At 36.1% G+C, this 22,285-nt stretch overlaps 2 protein-coding genes across 2 annotated transcripts in view; one reads left to right on the top strand and one right to left on the bottom strand.

Moving 5' to 3' along the window:
• Nucleotides 1-17: 17 nt before the first annotated feature.
• On the bottom strand, nucleotides 18-5,248 carry LOC148959816 (hydroxymethylglutaryl-CoA synthase 1-like). The gene is made up of 6 exons (XM_089109625.1): nucleotides 5,092-5,248; nucleotides 3,443-3,878; nucleotides 2,779-2,904; nucleotides 2,237-2,573; nucleotides 1,669-1,851; nucleotides 18-538 (listed from the first exon to the last, which is right to left on the bottom strand). Exons 2-6 carry the CDS (start codon nucleotides 3,867-3,869, stop codon nucleotides 157-159), a joined length of 1,455 nt encoding a protein of 484 aa, XP_088965751.1. The 5' UTR covers nucleotides 3,870-3,878; nucleotides 5,092-5,248; the 3' UTR covers nucleotides 18-156.
• Nucleotides 5,249-7,627: 2,379 nt separating this feature from the next.
• Nucleotides 7,628-22,285, top strand: part of LOC135694554 (uncharacterized) — a 34,023-nt gene continuing 19,365 nt past the window's right edge. The window contains exons 1-7 of the mRNA XM_065213351.2: nucleotides 7,628-7,990; nucleotides 14,458-14,706; nucleotides 15,496-15,774; nucleotides 16,501-16,843; nucleotides 17,500-17,886; nucleotides 18,400-18,593; nucleotides 19,307-21,137. Of these exons, the coding sequence (XP_065069423.1) occupies nucleotides 14,515-14,706; nucleotides 15,496-15,774; nucleotides 16,501-16,843; nucleotides 17,500-17,886; nucleotides 18,400-18,593; nucleotides 19,307-21,137 (3,226 nt within the window). The 5' untranslated portion in view covers nucleotides 7,628-7,990; nucleotides 14,458-14,514. The remainder of the gene's footprint in view (nucleotides 7,991-14,457; nucleotides 14,707-15,495; nucleotides 15,775-16,500; nucleotides 16,844-17,499; nucleotides 17,887-18,399; nucleotides 18,594-19,306; nucleotides 21,138-22,285) is intronic.

Consider the following 22,285-nt stretch of genomic DNA (forward strand, 5'->3'; position numbering starts at 1 on the left):
AACAAGATTTGCCTGTCCGAAAAAAGGTCAGTATTCCTCTGAATTATATTAATAAACTACAAGGATTTAACAAATAACACTCTTTCAGTACAAAACTGCAAAAGAAACCAATAATTTTATTTAATCTAAATAAGTAAAGGTACAAGGCAATGATAATCATAAAAATTCACATGATTTTTCTAATGATTCTGATAGCTTTATTCTTGGTTTCCGAGAATATGACCTTCGAAACTCCTTATCAACGCTGGTTAGATAGTAAGTTCCTGGCCACAAGTAATCAGTGGTTGCAGCTGGAGTGTAGTTTGGTAGATGGTGTATTTCTTCTCTTCTTTTTAGAATTTTCACAAAGTCCTCTGGCTCAATTTCTGTTCTTTCATTTAGCCGTGATTTCACAGCCTGCATTTGGTAGATTATGCGTGTAAGTTTTGGACGAAGATATTCCTCAGGACAAACTTTCAGAGAAAACATTGTCGAAGCAAGGCCAGATCCATATGAGAACAAAACAATTCGCTTTTTTACAAGTTCCTCTTCATCAATACTAAAAAAACAAAGAATAGAGTTTACAGAAAAACTGGTTGCAGCTTGATTTTAAAAAGCATGCAGCAGGTAATTTATTTTCATGATTCTTCCTTGCAAAATTAAGACATAGTGACCAAAAGCTTGTATGCTTTAAAACTGTCTGTACTTGATGCCAAAGTGCAACTTTTTCCAACTAAAATTGGCCATTCAATTAATTAATGTAAGGTTAGTCCCATGTTTGGTTGACTCTGTTTTCTTATGTATTTCATACTTATGTAGAAAATTGTGTTTTCATTTAGAAGTTCGTGGAAGCTATTGCAATAGAGTGAAACATCAGTTTTTGGAGCCCTATCAAGTCTTGGTGAAATCCCTACAATGCCTGCCAAAAGTACCTGGAAAACCCAGCAATTTGCGTTGCATTTTATATCTTTCTTTCCTCTTCTGAAAAAAATTACTACTTCGCGCCGCTTTCCCTAGAACAATGTTGATAATTTAGAGAAATGTCATAAAAGAAGCGCAAAGAAATCGCTTCCAAAAATCCTAACCTGTTTGATAGTAAAACTGCATTGTTCTGTAGGGGAGAGGGGGATGATTGATTTTGACCTTGGAAATTGACATCAGTGTTCCAGGACTTTTGGCAGGCATTGTAGCCTTTATTTAGTTTGAATCCATTGATTAAGTAGAAGCAGTAAGTTGATTGTGCAGCAACAGAATAATGTGCAGCAACAGAATATGGTATACATACTCTTGGCTAGAGCGATATTTTGATTATTATATGAACATGCACATGCCTTTCCTTCCATTTAGAGAAAAACCCTTTATCGCCATATCGAGTGATACATGCCTTGCTATTCAATCAGCCTACTTCTCACAATAATGTGGCAATCATAGAATCAAAACTACTTTGGGATGTCTTTGATAAATCTGGAATTAGAATACTTCAAAACCTTGGAAACTGATAGAACAGCCTTCAAATTTTGCAAATTTGACTTCCTGCTGCTTTAGAAATCTTTAAAATAATTTTGGACCTTAAAGACAGTTGAATTTTTTGAAAATTGTTTTTTTTGCATGTGTGATGTTTTCCACGCCTTTTATTACAAAGACTGCTAATGTGAGCTTTTAATGACCAAATTATGATGTGTCACTTACTTGATTAAGATACTGGCAAGTCCTGAATATAAAGATGGTGTATACATGTTGCCAGTGTTTTCAGCCAATAGCAGTGATGGCTTGGTCATTTTTTTAAAAAGCTCCTTACTGCACTCCACTGCACATTTTTCTATTTCTTTGCTTGATTTTTGATCTGTCAAAGTATCTTCCAATTTCATCTCCCTACAACAAATAACAGCTGATAAAAAATTTTCAATGCTTAATTGATTACCTGTCTGTGCATGTTGTTTTTACTTTCTTCAAATTAAACTTATTTCAAACTGGTTTAAATTACTTTCATTTAAAACATTACATGGTAATTATACTAAAATATTCATACTTCAATCAAGATCTTGAAGTCAAAGATGTTGGAATGATATCTACTTTGAGAACAAATTGTCAAATTTTGATATTTAAATGTCTATGACACATTTAATTTCTGGATCGCATGTAACCAAAGTTTAATTGCACTGCTTTTGTCCAGGTGCTTATTCAAACAAATAAAAATGAGCCAACTTGCACAAAATTAGGCTAATATAATAGGAAGTCGGAACACATTCAAATGTACCTGTATTCCAAAAGACTGCTATATTTTGACTTTTGCTCTTCTGTTAGTTCACCATCTTTCAAACTGAACAGATCATGTAGCATCAATCTTCCAAAAGATTTCTGTACTATTTTACAAAATGGTGTGTGAAAAATGAAGTAATTAAAAGACTCCATATTTGGATCACATTGCAGATCTTTATGTTGCCTACGAAAACTGTTCTTGTATAACTGATAGCACTTGTCTAAAGCAGTGAAGTAACATTGAATGGACAGCTTCCCATCAACAACTGGATACTCAGAGACCATATTTGGTTTGTAGAAATCATAACAATGCTGCATGTGGGTACCTCTTAGTCCTGGAGACAAGAAAAGAGAATTGATTATTTTATGCAGTCTGAAAGTCAATCAGTGGTACAGCCTACTTGCACTTTCCCCTGCAAGAATTGTATCAGGCCCTTTGAGAGAAGAAATTTCCCATCCCTTGACAGAGAGATAGTTGACAAAAACAAGAAACACGATAGTTTAAATGAGAGCAGAAGAAGGTAAACTGAAAATACTCACCTCTATCAATGACAAGGGGTGCATCCTTTCCAACAAGAAAAGCGATAGCTCCTGCCCCTCCAGTACATCGTGCATTTCCTTCTGCATAAATGGCAATGTCTCCCATCACCACAATTGCATATCTCCCTATCAGAGCAAGTTTGTTATGACCATATATTCTAGAGGAAGCTTAATATTCACCTCTTTGATTATGGTATTTAAGAAAAATCTGATAAGAAAACATGTGCCGAATACATAAGCTTATAAGTTTCTAATTCCACATGGGTAGCAAACTGAAGTTTAAACAAGTTAGTTTTCAGAAAGTTCAACAACCTTGTAGGTTTTTTCATTGCAATTTGAAGGTTGTTTTCTCCCATTTAATTCCATTCTCCAGGTACCATAATGACTAAGACTAAGGCAACAAAATCAATATATGAGGTATCATTAAACTGAAATGACAAATAAAGAAACAAAACCCAACATTAAAAAATTGAGCATTGCATACTGGAACCTGTCTTTGTGCCTCAAAAAGAGATTCCCTTAAGAATATCCCAGTTATTCATTTTTTGCTACAAATAAACTGCTAAATTTCCTGGCTTGGAATAATATTAGAACCATTCATAATTCCACATTCAATGGTTTATTATGAACGGCTGTTTTATTATGAATGTTTTTGCATGCTTACCATCCCACGCACTACTCTCAATCCAATTCAGTGCATTAAAAAGTGCTGCTGTGCCACCATAACAAGCATTTGTAGTGTCAATCCCTTCAATGTTACTGTTTCCTGATTTCTCAAACAGTTGCATAAGAACAGTTTTAATCGATTTTGATTTATCTATTATTGTTTCAGTTCCTACTTCTAGCCTTCCAATATCTCTTGGGTCAATTCTATTCTTCTCCAGTAGACCCTTGACAACAGTCAAACAAAATGAATATATGTCCTCTTGATCATCACAAAATGACATCTTTTTTTGCCCTAAACCAATAGTGTATTTTCCTTGTCCAACACCATCATGCCTTTCAAGTCTGTCTTGTGAAACAAATGTTGATGGAAAGTAAACTTCCATTGCAAGAATGCCAACATTTTCTGGCCACCTTTCTGCAGACATTGTAAAAACCTTGAGAAAGAAAAAGCCGGTTATAAAATGGTTGCCTTTTTCATCTAAGTGTCACAATCTGTTAATCAATTACTTGAATCTGTTCATTCAAATCCTACACGCCAAGCAACTAATAATGATATTTTTCTAAATCAGAAAAATACCCTTCAATATGGCCTTAGGTTAGTTCGTTATTTTGGAGCAAAATGCTGGAATAACAGTCCCTTGGAGATAAAAAGTTCACCATTTACATTTCAGTGACATTAACTGGCATATTATCCAGAAAAGAAACTGTATGAATTGTAATTCCAGGCCTAGGAATCATGAGGTGTGGTCACATCAAGAGGAAGGACTAGAACACTCTGAGTGTCCTAAAAACTACCTTCCGATGCTAGGTAGCAACAAATACTAATACAAATTTACTAAGTTTTTCCTTGCAAACTTAAAACTTTTTTCTTTGGAAACAAATACTGATCATGAAAAGTCCCCATTTAGCCTCTGTTCGAAGTTAGATGCATAAATTGTTCAAAGAAATTTTGAAAGAATTAGCTAGTCAATTATAAATAGGGGGTGCTCTCTCCTTGATTAGCCTAGTTACTGAGAGAGCCCCTCCTTAAGAAATTCCCCTACGTACAATTTATTTGTCTTCTTGATGTAATAACATATATTGTTTCTTTTAGATTTCTTGTGTAGTATTTATCTTGTTTTAATTAGTTAAGCATGTTATATTTAATTGTATTTAAAATTTGTCTTTTTGGATTGTATGTAGTGGAATTTTAAAATTATATGATAACGGAAACTGAAACTGAATTTGAAAGAATAAATTTTAAAGCTGAATACAACTATTTCTTCCATTGCTCTGAATTAGATTGGCAATTTTATTCTATGGTGTTAATAATGCCTTGGAAGAGAAGTCCAGAAAAATATTTTAAAGTATTTGATGATTTATGACATTTGACTATTTAGACTGTACAACATATATGTTAAGAGTTTATCTTCTGTTCTTTGTCTTCTAATGCATTTATGTTTTGATCAAATTTATGAAAACATAGATATAATTTTCATAGATCATTCACCAGCCAACTGTTTCATCACATTGTCTTGTCGTGTTTAATCTTGTCAAGACTATAAGTAACTTCCTTCTTTTTTGTTACCTGAAACCATTTTCCTAACTCGCTGTCTCAAATCGAAGAACATTCGAGGAACAAAAAAAGGGAAATTCGATAATTCCTACCTTTCTTTGGGACACTGAAAAAGATGTTCCCCTCTATCTCAGAATTATTTCTGGTGCGACTTTGGGTTTGTCACAGCGACGTGTTTACACCATTCCAATTACATGACACACTTACGCAACAATTGGGCCTAGCTTTATATGATAGAGCAACCTTTGAACCCTGTTTCCAAACCGCGTATGAAGTGGCATGGGTACCAATTGTTGCTAAAAATAGAAATCTCTAATTTAACTTACTTCATATTTGGTAATTTTTTGGCAAAATGAAACGTTGCATTCTTTTTGCAATCTTGTTACTAAAAATATTACACATTTAATAACTAGTAACCTCAGTTGGTATCAGTTGGTACGTCTGAATCGGCCCGATCAGCCGGATAGAGGTCTATGAATTAGCTCTGCTATAAGATCCCTTCCCAACAATTTGGTTCTTTTTTAAAATTTTCAATTTCATTAATTTAATCACTTGGTATCATAAATTATGGTAAACCTAGTCCAATTCATGTAGAGTCACGTCGCCCTTATGGAACGATTCGATTTTTCATGAGTTCTGACTGTGCAATGATAAAAATAGATATGAAGGAGTTTAGGTTTGTTTATCTTCAATAAACGCGCGAAATTATTTTGCTGACGACATTACTTGAACCCTTTGCTAATTATCATTGTTTAATTTTGTTTTTAAAAGCTAGGATAATATTTTAAAAGTAAGCGGAATGTAAACGAAAAAGTTGTCATTAGACCTTCGACCCTTCTTTTTTTCCTGCACCTCAACTATTTTGGTCATTCCCTCGGTCGGTTTTATAGCTAAAACAAAATCAACCCCCACAACGTGTTTCTTCATCTCCCAAAAACGAATATTCGTTGAAACCCAAACAATAGCTTGCACAATTTTCATTCACCGGGATTTTTTATCAGGAGCACTTTCATTGGCCTAGTGACTTCTTCGATGGAACGGCGGGCTCCCTGTTGTGATTCTCAACAATTCGTGAGTGGCTGAACGTGTGACACGTGATAAAGTCTCATTCAAGTATAAAAACCAAACTCAACGAAAATGGCTCAACGAAAGTCTGATTTGATACTGCCGAAAGATAAAGGTAGAAGCCCATGGGGGCACTCTGCACATAGACATACGGGGGGGGGGGGGTAAATCCAAGAAATTTAAAGGCCACCCAAAAATATCAGCTCATTTTCAATAAGACCCAAAAATATCAGTTTTACTTATATCTTGTACCCAAAAATATCACAAATTGGAATTTTGGGTGAGATAATATGACATAGCTGTAATTTATAAGATCTGCAATTCAAAAAGCCGTAAATAGTTGCAGTTGCCATTACCACACATGGAGCAAATGTTCAATTTGGATATTCACAACAATTGAAACTATCTCTAGCATATTTCGTGCCATATAAAGTTTACAGTGAGTACAAAAAGTAGCATTAAAATTTCCAAAGAGTATGGTAGCATGACTCCCGACGTGACTTGAAGTGGGTAAAATAAACCTCAGCGAATTAGATCCATGAACAATACATTTGATTCGGATATGGAAATCTCACGAATGCCCAAAAATATCAATGTTTCTAAATTTGATACCTAGAAATATCAGAATTGTATCTACTATTTTCGCAGGACCCAAAAATATCATTTCTGACAAATATTTAACCCAAAAATATCACTTTTGGCAAACATTTGACCCAAAAATATCGGACTGACCCCCCGTATGTCTGTGCCAAGTGCCCCCCTGGAAAGAAGGAAAGAAGGCAGAGTGCCCCCCTGGATAGAAGGAAAGAAGGCAGATCATAATTCCCGGTTTTTCTTCATTGTGCGCTTTTCTGCATGCCTAAATTTGAGTCGTTCCATAAGGGGCGATGGCCTAAGTTTCTCACTAAGAAAAGTAGCCTGTAGTAATGTTGCTCGTGCAGAAAGAGATAAAAGCCGATAAGACTGTCTTTACACAAGCATGTAAATTATACAGCAAAGAATGTGCTTGTAGTAATTTTATTTTATAAGGAAATACCAAAAAGCTGAGGAAACAATTTTTACTGAAATCGTTCCATAAGGGGCGAAGTGACTCTACTTTTTATTTTATTTTTTATTATTCATAATTTAAATTGTAATTATTTTTGGTTGAAATGAAAACTCTTATGTCTTATGTCTTATGTCTTGTTTTGTTGTATTACCACTTCAGGTCCCACGGAGCGTTGAGAAAAGTGGGGTCTAGAAAAAAGGGGGGGACCTAATAAAAACAACAGGCTTGACTTTAGATCAAGATAAGAGAATTTAAAAAATATTCTTGTGACAGAATTTGAATATAGAAACATTCTGCACAGAGCTACGCCCATCTTGTCTTCATGTATTTTATTTTATCGATCTATCTTTTAGAAACAATTATAGATATGAGAAATTGTATACCCTTTGCTACTGAAAATGTAAACAATACAGTTTAAATGATTATATTTGTTTATTATAAATGCTATTCTCACATGCATTGCAAGACAAAAACGTCACATTGACGGCATCACTAAACAAAGGAGAATGACGTCCGTTGCACGAGGCACCCTGTGATAGCTGATCATTTGAGACAGCATTTCGAAAACAAGGGCCGTGAAGTTGGCGGTGGAAAAGAAGACAAGTTTTAGGACACAAAGCGAATGAATTAAATAGAGCGTTGTTTTTCGTTAGATTTACATATGCATTAAACTGCATTCTTGGAAAATCTGTTAACGAAGACTTGCAACCAGCGAGTTTGGAAATTCCATGTGGTTGTTTGTAAAGGAATGTGACGAAGAGGCAAGTGGCACGTTTTCAAGAACAACATAACTGAATTCGCTTCTTCGAACAAGAGTCACTACGAATTTCTCGAAAAGTTTCAACCCATTGCGGGTTGCAAAGGATAGGAAGTCGAAGGTAAGTTACCGGACACGTCTTTGGCCTATCTGACAAGGGGAAGACCTTCTTTATCGCCAGTGTTTGACGGACCGTTATCAAGAGAGTTTTGGTATCCATGATATACGCGACGAAAGATATTATCTTGAATTTGTTATTGCAATAATATTGAAATGTTCTGAGCGATGTTTGTCGAGTTAGGGTCGATCAACGACAATTTTGGGAACGTAAACTTGGCCGCCTCTGCTCTCATGAGGGGTTACGTCATTCCAGCACAGTTTGCCAAAAGGACCGTTGTTCGTGTGCTGCCGCCCGAACTCAGAATTTGATACTTGCTCACGTGGTCCTGTTAAAGCCATCTCTATGGTTGAAGCACGGTTCTTACAGCCAATTATAATGGAGAAAACTTTGCAGACAACACAACTGGCTGTGTTCTAAAATGACCAATTAGATTCTAGCTGTTGTTTGATTCTGTCTTCAGTACCAATTGGAAGGACTTTCAAATTTGCATGCAATGGCAAGAATCAATTGACTGAAACTCTACTTAGGCTAAAATGTAAACATTAAAATTAGCTTATTATAATTTACCTTAATAAACTATGAAATATTATAATTTTTATGTTGTTTTGCTTGGAAATTGCTTAATTCTAACTGTTCATGCAAAGTAAAACCATAAAGAGCAAACTCTATTGATTAATAATTAATTGATAAAGTTTTTTTAATTGAAATGAATAACAGATGCATAGTTGATAGCTTTTAATGTTTTTAACTGGTATATCAGGACTAGGTTTTTGGCATTTTGATGTTGGGCACAGTTGGGCACATCCAACAGTGTCTTCTAGGTAATGCATCCCTTGCTCCACAATTACAATAAAATGAAAAAATTAATGTTCATTTAAAACAATAACAAACGTTTAATGTTCGTGAATATAGCAGTAAAAAAACTCAGAACCATCTGTGAGTGTAAGTTCATGAAATAATTTAAATTCATACTTTTTCTTTTTGTATCCCACATCCCTAAAACTACATTTATGCAATATTTTATGTATGTTTAACATTTAGTTAATGATAAATAATTAGTTTCTTTATTAAGAAATAATTTTTGTCTGGTTTTTGCTACTTTGATCAAAACACTTTGTTGTTTAGATTAAATTAATTGTTCTAGTGACATTTAAAGGTGCCAAATGATGACATTACTATAAGCTTACATTTTGGTATGAAATATCCTACAGTAACTGTTTTCTATTCTAATTATTGATTGTTAAAAAAAACTCATAACATATATTTGAAACTATGCATAAAATTTTATTATAATGTCATATAGCAGTTTAGTATATCAAATAAAGTTAACTTGTACATATATCATTTAGATTTAAATATGTATGTTATGTTCTCTTTGTATATGATACTAAAATAGGACAACTCTTAAACTACACTGCTAGATCAAAATGTCAAAATTGATTAAATTTGGTTTGATACAGCTTAGGGGCTAGACAACAACACAAATTACAGTATAGTGTTGTGACATCACCTTTGCAAAATAGCATATGGTTCAAATAGTCAACCTTTAGTATTGACCTTACCAATGAGTTAAAGATAGGAAGAATATCAATGGCCAAGAAAAAAGAATTATAACTAGATCTGAATCTCGAGTAGAGATTTTCGAAGAAAGACAGATTTGTGCTCAACTGCACAACAGAGAAACTGTTGTAAATCTCAGCATTGTGAAAGCAAAACTTCCTGATCATTATCATTGGAAAGCGATTCATGGAACAGCATTGGCAGACTTCTCTTTAGAGCATTATTGCTACCATTGCTTTATGCAGCCAGTGTTGATCATTCAGGCCCATCCTGAGTGTCAGACAAGTATTTTCAACTGTACTAGAAAGAGCTAGAAAGAGTTGAAGTGCAAGCTAAGCAGAAATCAATCCTGTACTGTATTTGGTCTGAGATGAATTTTAGGCAGCTGTGAATAAGCTGTTTGGCTTTCATTGCTAGTCTAGAATTTAGGAGAAGATCTGCTTGAAAGAAATAATGTTTAGAAGAATTTTTTGAAAGAAATATATTGGAATGTCTTCCTGTTTGCTCTACTCACTTGCACATTTGGATGTGCCAAACCATGTTAGCAACAAATGAAGGCAGATGTGCTTTGAAGCAAAAATTCTTGGTTTATTTAAGACAAGGCCAATTTAGCCTCAAGGGACATGGTCATGGTATTGATAAAAGATGGAACTTAGAACCTCACAATTACTATGGATAACATTTGAGCTTGAGGAAATCTGCAGAATAAAGTCATTGTATGTTGGCAAAAATTTGTAGCAATTTATCTGGCAAGTATTACAAAAGCTTCTCCAACACCTTCATTTTAAAGGTTGTGGGCATCCTGGGGCTTAAAAGCTGCTAAGATAAAACTAAGAAAAAATCTTGAAAATGAAATTTTTTGAAGAAACTGCATATGATGACAGAGAAATACACCAAAGTCCTTTGTGAAGAATTTGAGTTGCTTTTTAAGCAACCAGGATTATTTGGAGATTTATTGGTTGTTTATTTGGTATCCCACAGTTGATTGTCGGTAGGTAAATGTTGTAGGTAAAGCACAAGTCATCTCTACAGCATGAATTACTCAGAGAAGCACTTTGAATTCAATAGATAAAGATTCCAAGCATTGTCTAAGCAATGGTAGCACGAAATAGGTCCATGGAAATAGCAAAGAATTCGAAAAGAGAGATAATGAAGCTTCAAGAAGATGAAATAGTACAATCAGCAGATTCACAAATATACTGACAAAATGCAAGATCAAAGTTTACAATGTATTGTGATTTGGAGTAAAAGGATGTATGTATTCTTATATACTCAAGTGAAGAAATTTTGAAAAATCATAGTATACAAGTCAATTTTTCGTTGGCTGAAATGACGATTTTAGATCACTTCAGTGATGGGCGCTAACGAAGTGATCTTTATTATTACATGTGATTGAAAAGGGATCAACAGTTTACCAGATAAGCCTACATAAGCAGCAGAAAACAAAACCGTATCATTGCACATAACCTTGTGTGATAAGAGGGGACATGATTCTAGCACCGTCACTGGTATCTCTTGGTTTGCATTAATTGAAAGCTATATTGATCATAACCCGCTTACGTCACCAAGTTTCATTTATCTTACATTTGATGCGAAGCCTTTGACCAGCTATTATACGTTCAAATGCTTTAGACATTGCCCAAATGTTGGATTTTATCAATCGACACACGGAAAGATGAACATGAAGAAGATACAAGCGAATTTATGCAATTATGAGTTGATGTTCGAAACATATTGTCTACAATGGTGACAATAATTTTCAAAGAACTCAGATCATTTGCTATTTTACTTGTGACGCAAAACAGTAGACAGAGATTTAGCTACAGAACAAAGAGAACTTTTCGAGCTATTGCGAGCTGGCTATGAGAAGGCTGTATACTCTTGGTTAATGTTCCATGAAGTATTAAAAGAGCCAAGCAAAGAATCTCATGGGTATGCCGGAAGAGAATTTCGATAGTGATTTTATTTGTTAGTAAAATTACGAAAATCAGGTTTTGATAAGATTGAATGCGATGTTTGTGCAGAAAGAAAGTCAGCTGGGACGTGTTAATGAAAAATGTCGTGAAGCAAGCTTGGGCGTCATTCATTAATGACGTAGCAAGAATGGAGGAGAGGTATAGGCTAAATTCCGTACTTTTAGACGTGTTACAAGAGAGAGAGGATGTCGCGTGTCTTATATCGACAGTCCATGCAAAAAGCAGTGTCCGTAAATAAATGTAGAATTTATTGCACAAATTTTGTCCAACAACACAAAATATCTCAAAGTGAAGAGAACTGCGACGGCAATGGATGTTGAGGAGGAAATAGAAGCTGCTGAGCAAAGAACTATGACCATGTATTTATATACATGGATTTGATGCTGGAAAGAGGAGTCTCTGGTTTAAGATGATACCTGGCAAGGGAGGGGAGGGGGGGGGGGTCCAAAGATTTACTTTTTTGTACACTGCTATCTAATGTATGGCCCCTTAGAGGAGATGCTTAAACTGAAAAAGACCTTTAAACCTCTTTTTCTGTTGATCGAATAAAGAATTACGGAGAGCAAAGAATATAATACAGATCGATCTTATTGTGTGAGTATGGTTGAGGGTGTATCAGTCATGACTGGCCCTGAAAACAGCCAAACATGGTAATCGTACGCATTTATTAGCTGTTATGCGATTACCAGACATTCCCAGAACCTTCCAGAGGATATAATATTCAGACTCGGCAGACAACAAAGACGAATAGCTCGGCAAGCATATACTGCCAGGGCTCCTCCTTCTTGAATATCTTCGTTGTGCATTGTCGAATATTGCCAGGAGCCCAATAGGTATGAGTCTTGTAGGATCGACAATTTATCAAATGCCAGCCTGGGTTGCTGCCAATTTCTATAAGCTAAAATATGTTTAATTGACCATTACTGCTCCTACAACATAAAATTTGAAAATTTTGCGGGATTCCCGTTCATCGTAAGGAATTGGCAGCATGGTTTTGTTATACGCACGCTTGAAGCTTCACTATCTATCGAGGATAGTACCAGGTTTCCAGTTGCCCATAAGAGAGTCAACCAATGTGTGATTAGAATTTACCAGTTCTCGAAGCCTGTTGGCCGCCATTATGAAAGTATAGCTGTTAGCTAACTGGTGACATTCAATGTCCCTAAAAGAAAAGAGATCAGTTAGTTTGAGACAAGCACACTTGTAAACAATTGGTTTGCTACGAGCAAAACCTCAGTATTACCAAATTTGTGTGTTTCATCAGATAGCTCAGTACATGAAAGGTACTTTATCATTGCAGCTGTTGAATGCTGTGAACAGTTTCGTCCTGGAATGCTCAACGAAATATGAAAGTAGATATTTCAGAGATGTTCCTTTTCTTGTAGTTTAAAAGGTCATTATCATCAAGAGCAGAAAAATTATCATCACTAAGAAAATTATTTTAGGAACAAAGATTGAGATGCCAAGTAGTGATGCCCTGAAATTGAAATGATTACACAATCATGAAGAAGACAACAACGATTTGAATATAGAGCCATTGCAGTGAAGTCTGAAGCAGATATTTGCTCGCTAACACATTCACCAGAGCCATGGTTGTTTGTCACAGGGACGAATTTCCATGGAAAGAATTTTATACTGAGAAGCTTAAAAATAAGCTAGGTTTCTACATTTTGAGCTGTTCTTTTACTTGGCGTAACAGATTTGTAAGACTTTTTATCATCCTTGTTGATTTTCGTTGCAGAGGCTGACGCTTTTAAATGTGAAGAAGTATGTTTAATTAACGTCAGTGCAAGATAATGTCAATCTGCTTGAAACTGATTTCGGAAGTACATTTCCTGCTCCAAAGATACCAGGAGGAAAAAAGTATTTTGAAGAGTTTGTTATCGAGAGATTTTAAACTGTAAAGCCAAGAAGAGTTCAATTTTGAGACCTGTACCAGAAAGATTTTCTACACAGGTGCCGAAAACCACAAAATTATCTCAATAGCTTACCAACCCAAATACTGTCACAAATAATATTAGAATGCAGAAGAAAATAATCAGATGACGAATTTCCTTGTCCTAGCGTATTTATGTCATCAGACAAACAACATATTTTCATTCGTGAACGTCATTGCTGGCAGAATTTTAACCTTTGAAGGATGATTGAATTTGAAATTGTACTGCAGAAGCGAGGCTGGTAGTATCACCAGCAAAGATGATTATAATAGAGTCAGTAATATTAACAGAAAACGGTATATGAATACCGAGGTACAGGTATGACGTCTACAAGCATAACCAGACTATACGATTGCCAGAGACAGCATGAAAGTAACAGCAAAGTTCGCAAGTAGATTCTGATAGCTTTTGAACAGTTTTTGTTGTGTATTTCTTTTACGGATAAGTAGCCAGATGGCAAAGGGCATGCAGACACTGTTTCGAGGTAACAGCTTGGCAAGCAATACGATAACGTTCACTTGCAATACCTTTGCAATGCTTCATGTTATCAATGCTTCATGTTGATCAAGACAAGCATTTTAACAAAAAGTGGATAGGAACATAGTGAATAAGACTGAAACAGTATGAAATATCAAGTGGCCTTCAGTGTTGAATGCCTAAAAACCTAAGTTTCCTCGGATGGTGTGGTTCTTTACGCGGTACAGTTCTTGGTATTGCTCTTTTTAGGCAAATTGAACTAAGTTTTCAGCATTAAAACAGACAAAGAACATGTATAACTTGAATTGTGTTACTTGCAAACACTACGTTGGCACATAAGGTCTTTTGTCCCCAGTCCCTCGCAAGTATGGCACATTGCGTCAAAGAGTTGAAAAAATATTGTGCCTAAAGTCTTGTAGAAAATAATGGTGTTGTGCATGCCTGACCAAACAACTGAAACGGCATTCTGGAGCAGTGCAAGAGCTCTTTTTGAATCTACTATTCTTTTTATTTGCAGATCCGTATTTTTGCACCGCCTGGTAGCATATCATATAGCTCTGGCGAAAAATGAAGAATGAGTTGCTACTGGTGTAAAGATGAAGATGTTGCCCGCAGCCTTCTTTTGCAGCTGTCCAAACCAGAGCAGAACGGCAAGGAGAGTTGGAAGTATGAAGCAAGCCTTGATTTATGTTACTGTACGCCGTGTGTACGGGAGTATCACCGGCTCAAAGCAGAGTTCATTAAGAAATATCCCAGCCACGAAAAGGTAATAGCTCATGAACGTGGGCGTTTATTTTATAACCGTAAGAATCAGCTACGTAAAAATCCAATGTACCTGAACCGTCGACTTTAATTGATTGTGCACACATTTTTTGGCTTTCTTTTGTTTGGTTTATTTAGCCACTCAGCTTGTAGTGGTTTCTTTTATTCTTATTGTATTGTCATTCACATTCAAACAAATTATTTTTCTCACAGTAATTTCGCACCATCATTTCCTCAACACGACACTTCACAAACATTTCACTACGCCATAATTTCAATTGTTTAGGCCCATTTCTTTACGCCTATCCACACTTCTCACACTGAACCTAGTCCTTTCTTTCCGAGGCAGTTTCATTTTTATCCGTTTCCCTTTTTTATATTGATTAATTTTTCATGTTTCATGTTGAGCCAGGAAAAGAGCTATTTAAAGCTATCTGCTAATACGATATCGCGCAAGTTTTTTAACAAGATATTTTATATGCTACCTCGTAAATTTATCTCTCGCCGAATGTTCCTTCTTGTTTTATGCATTAAGTCGGAATCAAGGCATTTGATCCTCCGCGAGCAGAAATCTTTATTCACATTTTTGTTACTTTCAGAAAGATTTTGCTTTATTTCTGTTGTGTCGAATAATGTCGAATGACGCAGTGCTATTGCCGCCTATCTTATCAAAACGATTTTATACCACACTCTTTGTATTTTAAAGAAACCTGTTTTGCATGTTTTGATGCTATCTCTCTAGATATTAAGGTTCATATCTAACTGCTTAAATTCACCGCATGCCCTCTTTTAGATTTTATATCAAGTCGAGGTGGAAAGACTTCACAATCATTTCCTCGATACGCTGAAGAAAGACATGCAGTCACACAGCTTTGACCTCGCATACGACTTTGAAGACTTTTTGAAAGTGCCGGTATTCGAGATGCTGCAGTATCCGTATTTGCTATTCAACGAAGATTTGATGAAAGTTTTTACAGACTGTATTGTTCTGCTGGTGGAAAATGAAAAATTCATCGAAATTGATGAGCATTTACCTGGTGTATATTTGCTCCTCTTGAACCCTCGGTTGGAGGTAAGCTTTCCCGGATTTGTATGCTCGCTTCTACACGACACGATTGGTAATTATAACCGAAGAATATACACCCAAGTGTCGTGATTTTCTTACCCTCACTCCCCTTGCGTACAGGCTCGTACGCTTTTGAAAAAAGACGTTGACAAACGTTGAGATGTTGTTTATACTTCTTAGTCATTTGATGATGAATTTCAGCCCTTTTTTGTTTATTTGATATTAAAGTGTAATCAAAAAATTTGAGGGTGTGCGTAAATTTTTTCGAGAAACTTTCCTCTTCTCCTGCACGTGGTTGTACGCTATTTTGGACCCTGCCCCCCTTCTGAGGGTACGTGTTTTATGGATACCTTCTTTTTGCTTCAGAATTTATGAATGAAAAAATTCTGGCTACAAAAACATCACAACGTCAACATTTACACTAGAGCATGAGCAAAGGCCACATCTCATTAATATTCCATTCGAGGAATCGAACGAAATTGAAGCAAGTTCGATAATCTGATCATGACATTAGTGATTAAATTTTTCATCCACAGTTAACTTTGCAGTTTAACCCTAAATTTATCAGAACTTTGCGCTCCCCCTTCCCTTTTTACCAAAGCTAGAGTGATTTCCTCAAAAGAAGGATGCCCTCTGACAAGGATAATAGGCTAGGTTGTTTACGAGATCAAATTTTTGCCATGAGTTCACCCTTGAATCTTGTTTAAGCTACTTTTTGTTTTTTACACCAAGGTTCGGAAATGGGCATTGCAAAGTGCCAACAAGCTTGGTACAGTTTCGATTGAGGACTTCAACGAACTTTCACCTGTTATCAACTGTATTCTTAAAGTCGTTTTGTACGGCTTGATGGATCAGTCAGATTTCAACACAGACGATATTCCAACTACTTCGATCACTGAAAAAACGAACCCTGCCCCCCATTTGTACTTTCCATTATCCAAGAAAAGCCTGTGGCTTGGGTTGGGCGCCATTTTCAATTCGCTCGATGAACACGTGCTGCGCATGGTATTGAACGTGAAAGGAAATAGTCAAGTTCTTGGAATCTTGAAAGGCCTGTTGGAGAGCGAGGAAGAAGGTAGGACAAGGAATAAGGGGGCTTTTTAGTGATTATGACATTAAAATTGCTTGATTGGTTTTGTAGCCAGAGGGTAATCTTGAGAATCATTCAATCTGGGTTAAGCAGGTTTCCACATTATTGTAGTATTGTGAAGTATCATCTGATAACTAATTCAGCAGCTGTGCTGTTAAGCTGTACACGATCACGTAAGGCTGATCACGTGTCCCTCTGTTCCTTGAAATATGTTTTTCGCTTTTTGCTGTTTTATAAGAGTTTGAATTGCTCATCCAAATTGTGACAGTAAAGAGTTATTTATTTGTAAGAATGCGGCATTTGGACGATACATGTTTTATTTTTTAGTCAAGAATGATGCAAAGCAGACGATTGATTACCATTATAAGTTGATGTGACGATTAGAAATTGTCCTGAGCTGCGAATTCTTGAAAGGTTAAGAATTTAACTGAAGATCAAAGCATGCTAATATTTGGTTGAATTCCTTTATGGCTCTTTTTAGATTGTAGATTAAAAATCATTTGATTTGCTGTGCATATTAAGCAACAGTCAACGGTCGTCAGAACGTGTTAATGAGTTGATAATCTGCAGTCTCGTACTATTAGCTCAATTTTATTGTAAAGAAAACTTGAAATTCTATCTAGATGATATTCTATCTGCAGATGCCATCGCTGCTTTTTGGCCATTGCTATTCTGCCTGAAAATACTTATGCAAAAGTTGGAATCAACCTTCTGGTTTCTGATGAATCTTGATGACGCGCCTAGAACAACTTTTAGACTTGTTCTTAAACATCCTAGAAACAGGGCCTACTTGAAATCTCTTGCTGTCAAGAAAATAAGTACGAGTGAAAACCCAAGCGTTGGAAACGATTCATCCTTTGAGGAAATAGCACTCAGTCAGCTTATAGACGACAGAGAAGATGTAAGCCGGCATTTCAACCCTTTCTTCTGGATTCAGCCCTACATTGTAGCTGTTCTTGACTTCGAGTATATCGCTGACATAGTCACACAAGAAGTGGTATCATATTTTGTTCTGTTAGTCGAAAAAAGTAAGTCATATTTTAGTCTCCTGTCGAATTAGGGTACCTCTTCTGTTAATGTTATTAAAAACAATATCCGCATAAGATGCAGCAAAATAGGATGATGCAGAAAAATCTTTGATCTTTGGAGATGTGTTCTTTAATTAAAACCTAATAATTTAAGAATTGATTAAGTTTCTTATGAACCTCAATTTTCTGTTTCTTATAAAAATGAGTGTATAGCTTCTACATGTCCTGCATTTTTGGCGTCTGTTGGTGGCTCTCTCGGGTATCAAAAAATTCTTAAAACTTTTCATAAAAGCACCAGTAGCTTAAGGTTTTTAATTTTCCAAAGATGCTAGAAATTCGACTTGTGCAGTGAAATTGTTGCTTATAATTTTTCAACTGGAACCTGGATCCAAGATGAGGATTATTACGAGAAGAAATTAGAAAAAATCCCAACCTAACTTCTACTTCAATGTAAGCGGCTACCTTGCTGCATAATGTTGTTTTGTATATAACTAATAACGATTTTTTTTGCAGGTGAATGGTTTTTGTCACATGATTTTCCCACAATGCTAGATGTCACTGTTCTTAAATGCCTTTTTTCCTTGATCAAATATCTCGTGGACAAAAACCTTTTGTGCTTGATCAAAGGTGTCAGTTGTAATTGGCTGCAGATTTTACGTCATCTCCGCTTCGAAGGGTCGGATTTTGCTGCTAAGATTCAGTCAAAGGTGCGTATTTCGATTCGCAGATAAGGGGGGCGTGAAACTAGGGTCGACAAAAACAGTCAATTCCCGATGGTTCAAACTTTTTTTAAAGAAAGAAAATTTTCTTTCTCGGGTTTGAAAAAATTCAAATTGTTATACAGTCCAATTATTTAGCTTAGATTGTGTTGTAGAAAATTGGTAAAATAAATTGTTTTGTACTCGAGATGGATTTTTATGAACTTGTTATAAAGTTACATTTTGTTAAATTCGATTTATTTTAAAATTCTATTTCATTACATTGGATTCTCATCTTCGTGGAACATACACGGTAAGCTTACAGCTATATAATCGACTACTGGATAATGCTAATCGTCGACAACGTGGTATAACACCGTGTGATAACTGATTGGATGAGATGCATTTCCAATGAGATCAGTATATAAGTATGGGCCTAAAATGGATCAGTAAAACTTATAGTGGCCGACAAGAGAAAGTGGTTATGATTGAAAACGTTCTGTTTTGCTCTTTTGTTGCTCAGTTGCATACTTCGTCAAGCTTTTAAGACTTAAAACACTTTAAACAGTAAGACAATCACTGAATTTCAGTCATAAACAATTTATTTGATATGGTATCCTTAAACATTGGAAAGTATTGCTTTTAGGCTTGCAAGCATTTCAGCCACAATTTTGCCTCCCAGTTAATAAAAGATAATTATGTAATCTCTTTCTTTATCTCAGAGTTGGAATCGCATTTCGATGAAGTCTCACACCATTTTGGTGTCATTGCTGAGTCAAGGAGAAGCGTTTGCAGAGTATAGATCGAGGAAAGACTATGAAAAACTCTTAGACTGGGTAAAATGCCAAAAATTAGGCCACTCATCCGATCCTGACATGGTTGAGAAATTAATGCAGTATCTACAGCGTATCCTGAAACATTTAACAGAAATAAGCAACCCGAGTTTGTCTGCATTGAGCATACGCGACGATCAAGGCAGATTATTTTCAGCCTCTAGCGAAGACAACATGAAAACTAGTGCAGGTAGTTGCAAGTCGGTTGAAGATCGTTCGGATAGTCCAAAGCCAGGATGCTCAAACGAGCCTATTTACATATCTGACAGTGATGAAGACGTTGTTGCCAAAGAGACTACTAGCTACCCGCATTCAAGCCCGGAAAAAAGTGTATTTGAACCGATTTCGTATATTGATGATCTTGATTATTCAGAATGTGAAGAAGAAAAGAGAGATGACGAGATTGATGAGGCTGATGATTTTTTTGTTCATAGGGTGTTCAAGTTACCCTTGAAAAAGTCGTATACCGGAAAGCAAGATAATGCATCATCTGATGACGAAAACATGGAAGGGCAAATTGATGGAGAAAAGCCATGGCAAGGTGATACCAAACCGAGGCACAGTAAATTAGCAATGTCTCCCTTAAGAAACGTTGATCAAATACCAGTTACATTTGCTACATCACGGACATCAAATGATGGCAAGGAACAGAAACGGAGTCACGCCGACTCATTCTCAAGTAGAACAGTTATGGCAGAGCTTATAACTTTAACTGACAGTGAAAGCGATGCAAAGAGCCCTGTTCTGAAGATGAAAACTCCAGTTCGATATACGTATGGAAAAGCTGCTAATCATGTTAGGAATTTAGGCTCGAGCCTAACCGTGGAGGAAGAGAATGTAAGTGAAAGTCGAACAGCAAAAGATAAAAGCCTGTTTGGCAGCAACAAATCTTTGCTAGACAGTGTAGCTGATAAGTCTTCTGAGAATAGAGTTGGATTAAGTGAACAGAGAATGGTAAAGGAGGAAAATCATGATTATGATCAGTATGAGGAGCAAGGTTCGGTAAATAGTGATAATAAATGCGCGAAAGTTGCGGTAAATGAACGAGACGACTTAGCATTTTTACAGTCACTTGAAGTTGTCGACAGTTCCTCTAGATATAATGCATTTGTGAAGCATAAAGAGATAAAGAAGGAGACAAGCAATTTACTCCCTGAAATTTCCACAGAAACAGTTACCGTGAAAAGGGAAGAGGAGTCAGAAGATAAAGCCGAGGATAACAGTTCCCGCGGTTTAATCACAGGTCCAATGTCACTTGAAGTATCTACTGCAAAAGAAATACCAAACCCTCAGCCTCCCAAACATCGCTCGCCTTTTGAAAGCAGGGGGGCTTTCGAATTCCTTACAGGGTTGCGAAAAATGGAGATCACTGGAGATCATCCAGGTGATGGAAATCATAATGACGTAGAATTTTCAGCTTCAGAACAATTAGAATCACCACTTGATGCTGAGCAAGATGAAGATCTTAAACTGGAAAGTCAATTAAAAGAAACAGATCAAGCTGTTGAGAATACTAATGAAGAAGTTTCAAATGAAGAGGGCAGAGAAACGGAGAATATCAACTTATCAAACGAAGTTTTTCAAAAAAGGAAAAGTATATTGTACGAGCAGTTTGTTAAGAAAAAGGAGCTTCTTGCCTTAGAGAAACGAAACGAGGCTTCCAAAGGGGCTGCAGCTAGTGCTCATGCTTCTGATGTAGAAGCGGAACATGAAGAAACAGGTAATATAATTTTATATATTAGCGTCATAATGTAAATGTCATCATTTCAACGTCTTCATGTCAACGTCGTCACCTCAGTGTCATCATTTCAACGTCACCATGTCAACTTCAAATTGACTCTGAAATAATGCAATGTTTGGTAGTTTAATTGAGCTCAAATGTCAAGGTGATATTCTCAGCTTAATTCCCACTAAGGTTTTGGCTAGTCAAAACGCCATATTCTCGCTGTTCTGCCAAAGATTGTTGCAAAAGTGTCCAGGCGAAAGTAGATTCCTGTGATAGTGTTTACAGATAAAAGAAACAGTTGATATTGTAGAATTGTTTATCTAGAAAGAAGAAAGTTCCTGGAAGAGATGGAGATGGAACTATTCAAATGAGAGAGTTATGACTAGTAAAGAACAAAAATGTTTCCAGAGAAAAAATTCTAGAAATTTAGCGAACGGAAATATACTCAGAGAAAATATCCTGTGTGAAAGGGCTCTCCAAGAAACATCCCCTGCAGTAGCCCATAATATCAGTAAAAAATAGTTTTAAAAAATTGTTGGTAAGAAGGGTCCTTAGGAAATGTAATTTGAGCAAGCAGACCCAGAATATGGCTGAATCATAGAACGAGAGAATCTGCAACCTTAAAGATTGAGATACAGTATACAGGTGGCCATGAGATATTCTCCCAAATTCCACGCAGCGCTTCGACGCAGTTTAATTAAGTCAAAAAATCCTAGTTTCTAGTCTTGCTGATCGGTTTTATCCTTTAACAGCAGTGTTTAGCTTTAACAAGCAAAACTGTTCTGTTGTGCAGATTGCACATCGGAGAAGCTTCCCAGGAAAGATGATCTTGGTCTTTGAAAGATGATTCAGTAGTTTCTCCAATAAGCGTTCCCTAGGTAGCGGATTTTTAAAATGCGTGTCTCGTGGTAACTTCTAAACTGACCATGATTATTGAAAAGTTCCAGCATGTTACGATACAGTTGGCCTTGAAAGAGATATCATATAGAGAGAAAGATTATAACTTGAAGTATCTAATGATATTTCTTCTACGAAACAGAGCTCTGACTGCAGATACTTTGAATTGGGTATCAACATACTCATTATAGTGCCAGTTGAACATGATCTCAATGTTAATATTAGAAAAAAATATACGATCGGAT

This window comes from Rhopilema esculentum, chromosome 8 (assembly GCF_057945365.1).
Source record: "Rhopilema esculentum isolate cy_ngs chromosome 8, ASM5794536v1, whole genome shotgun sequence".
NCBI classification, from domain to species: Eukaryota; Metazoa; Cnidaria; class Scyphozoa; order Rhizostomeae; family Rhizostomatidae; genus Rhopilema; species Rhopilema esculentum.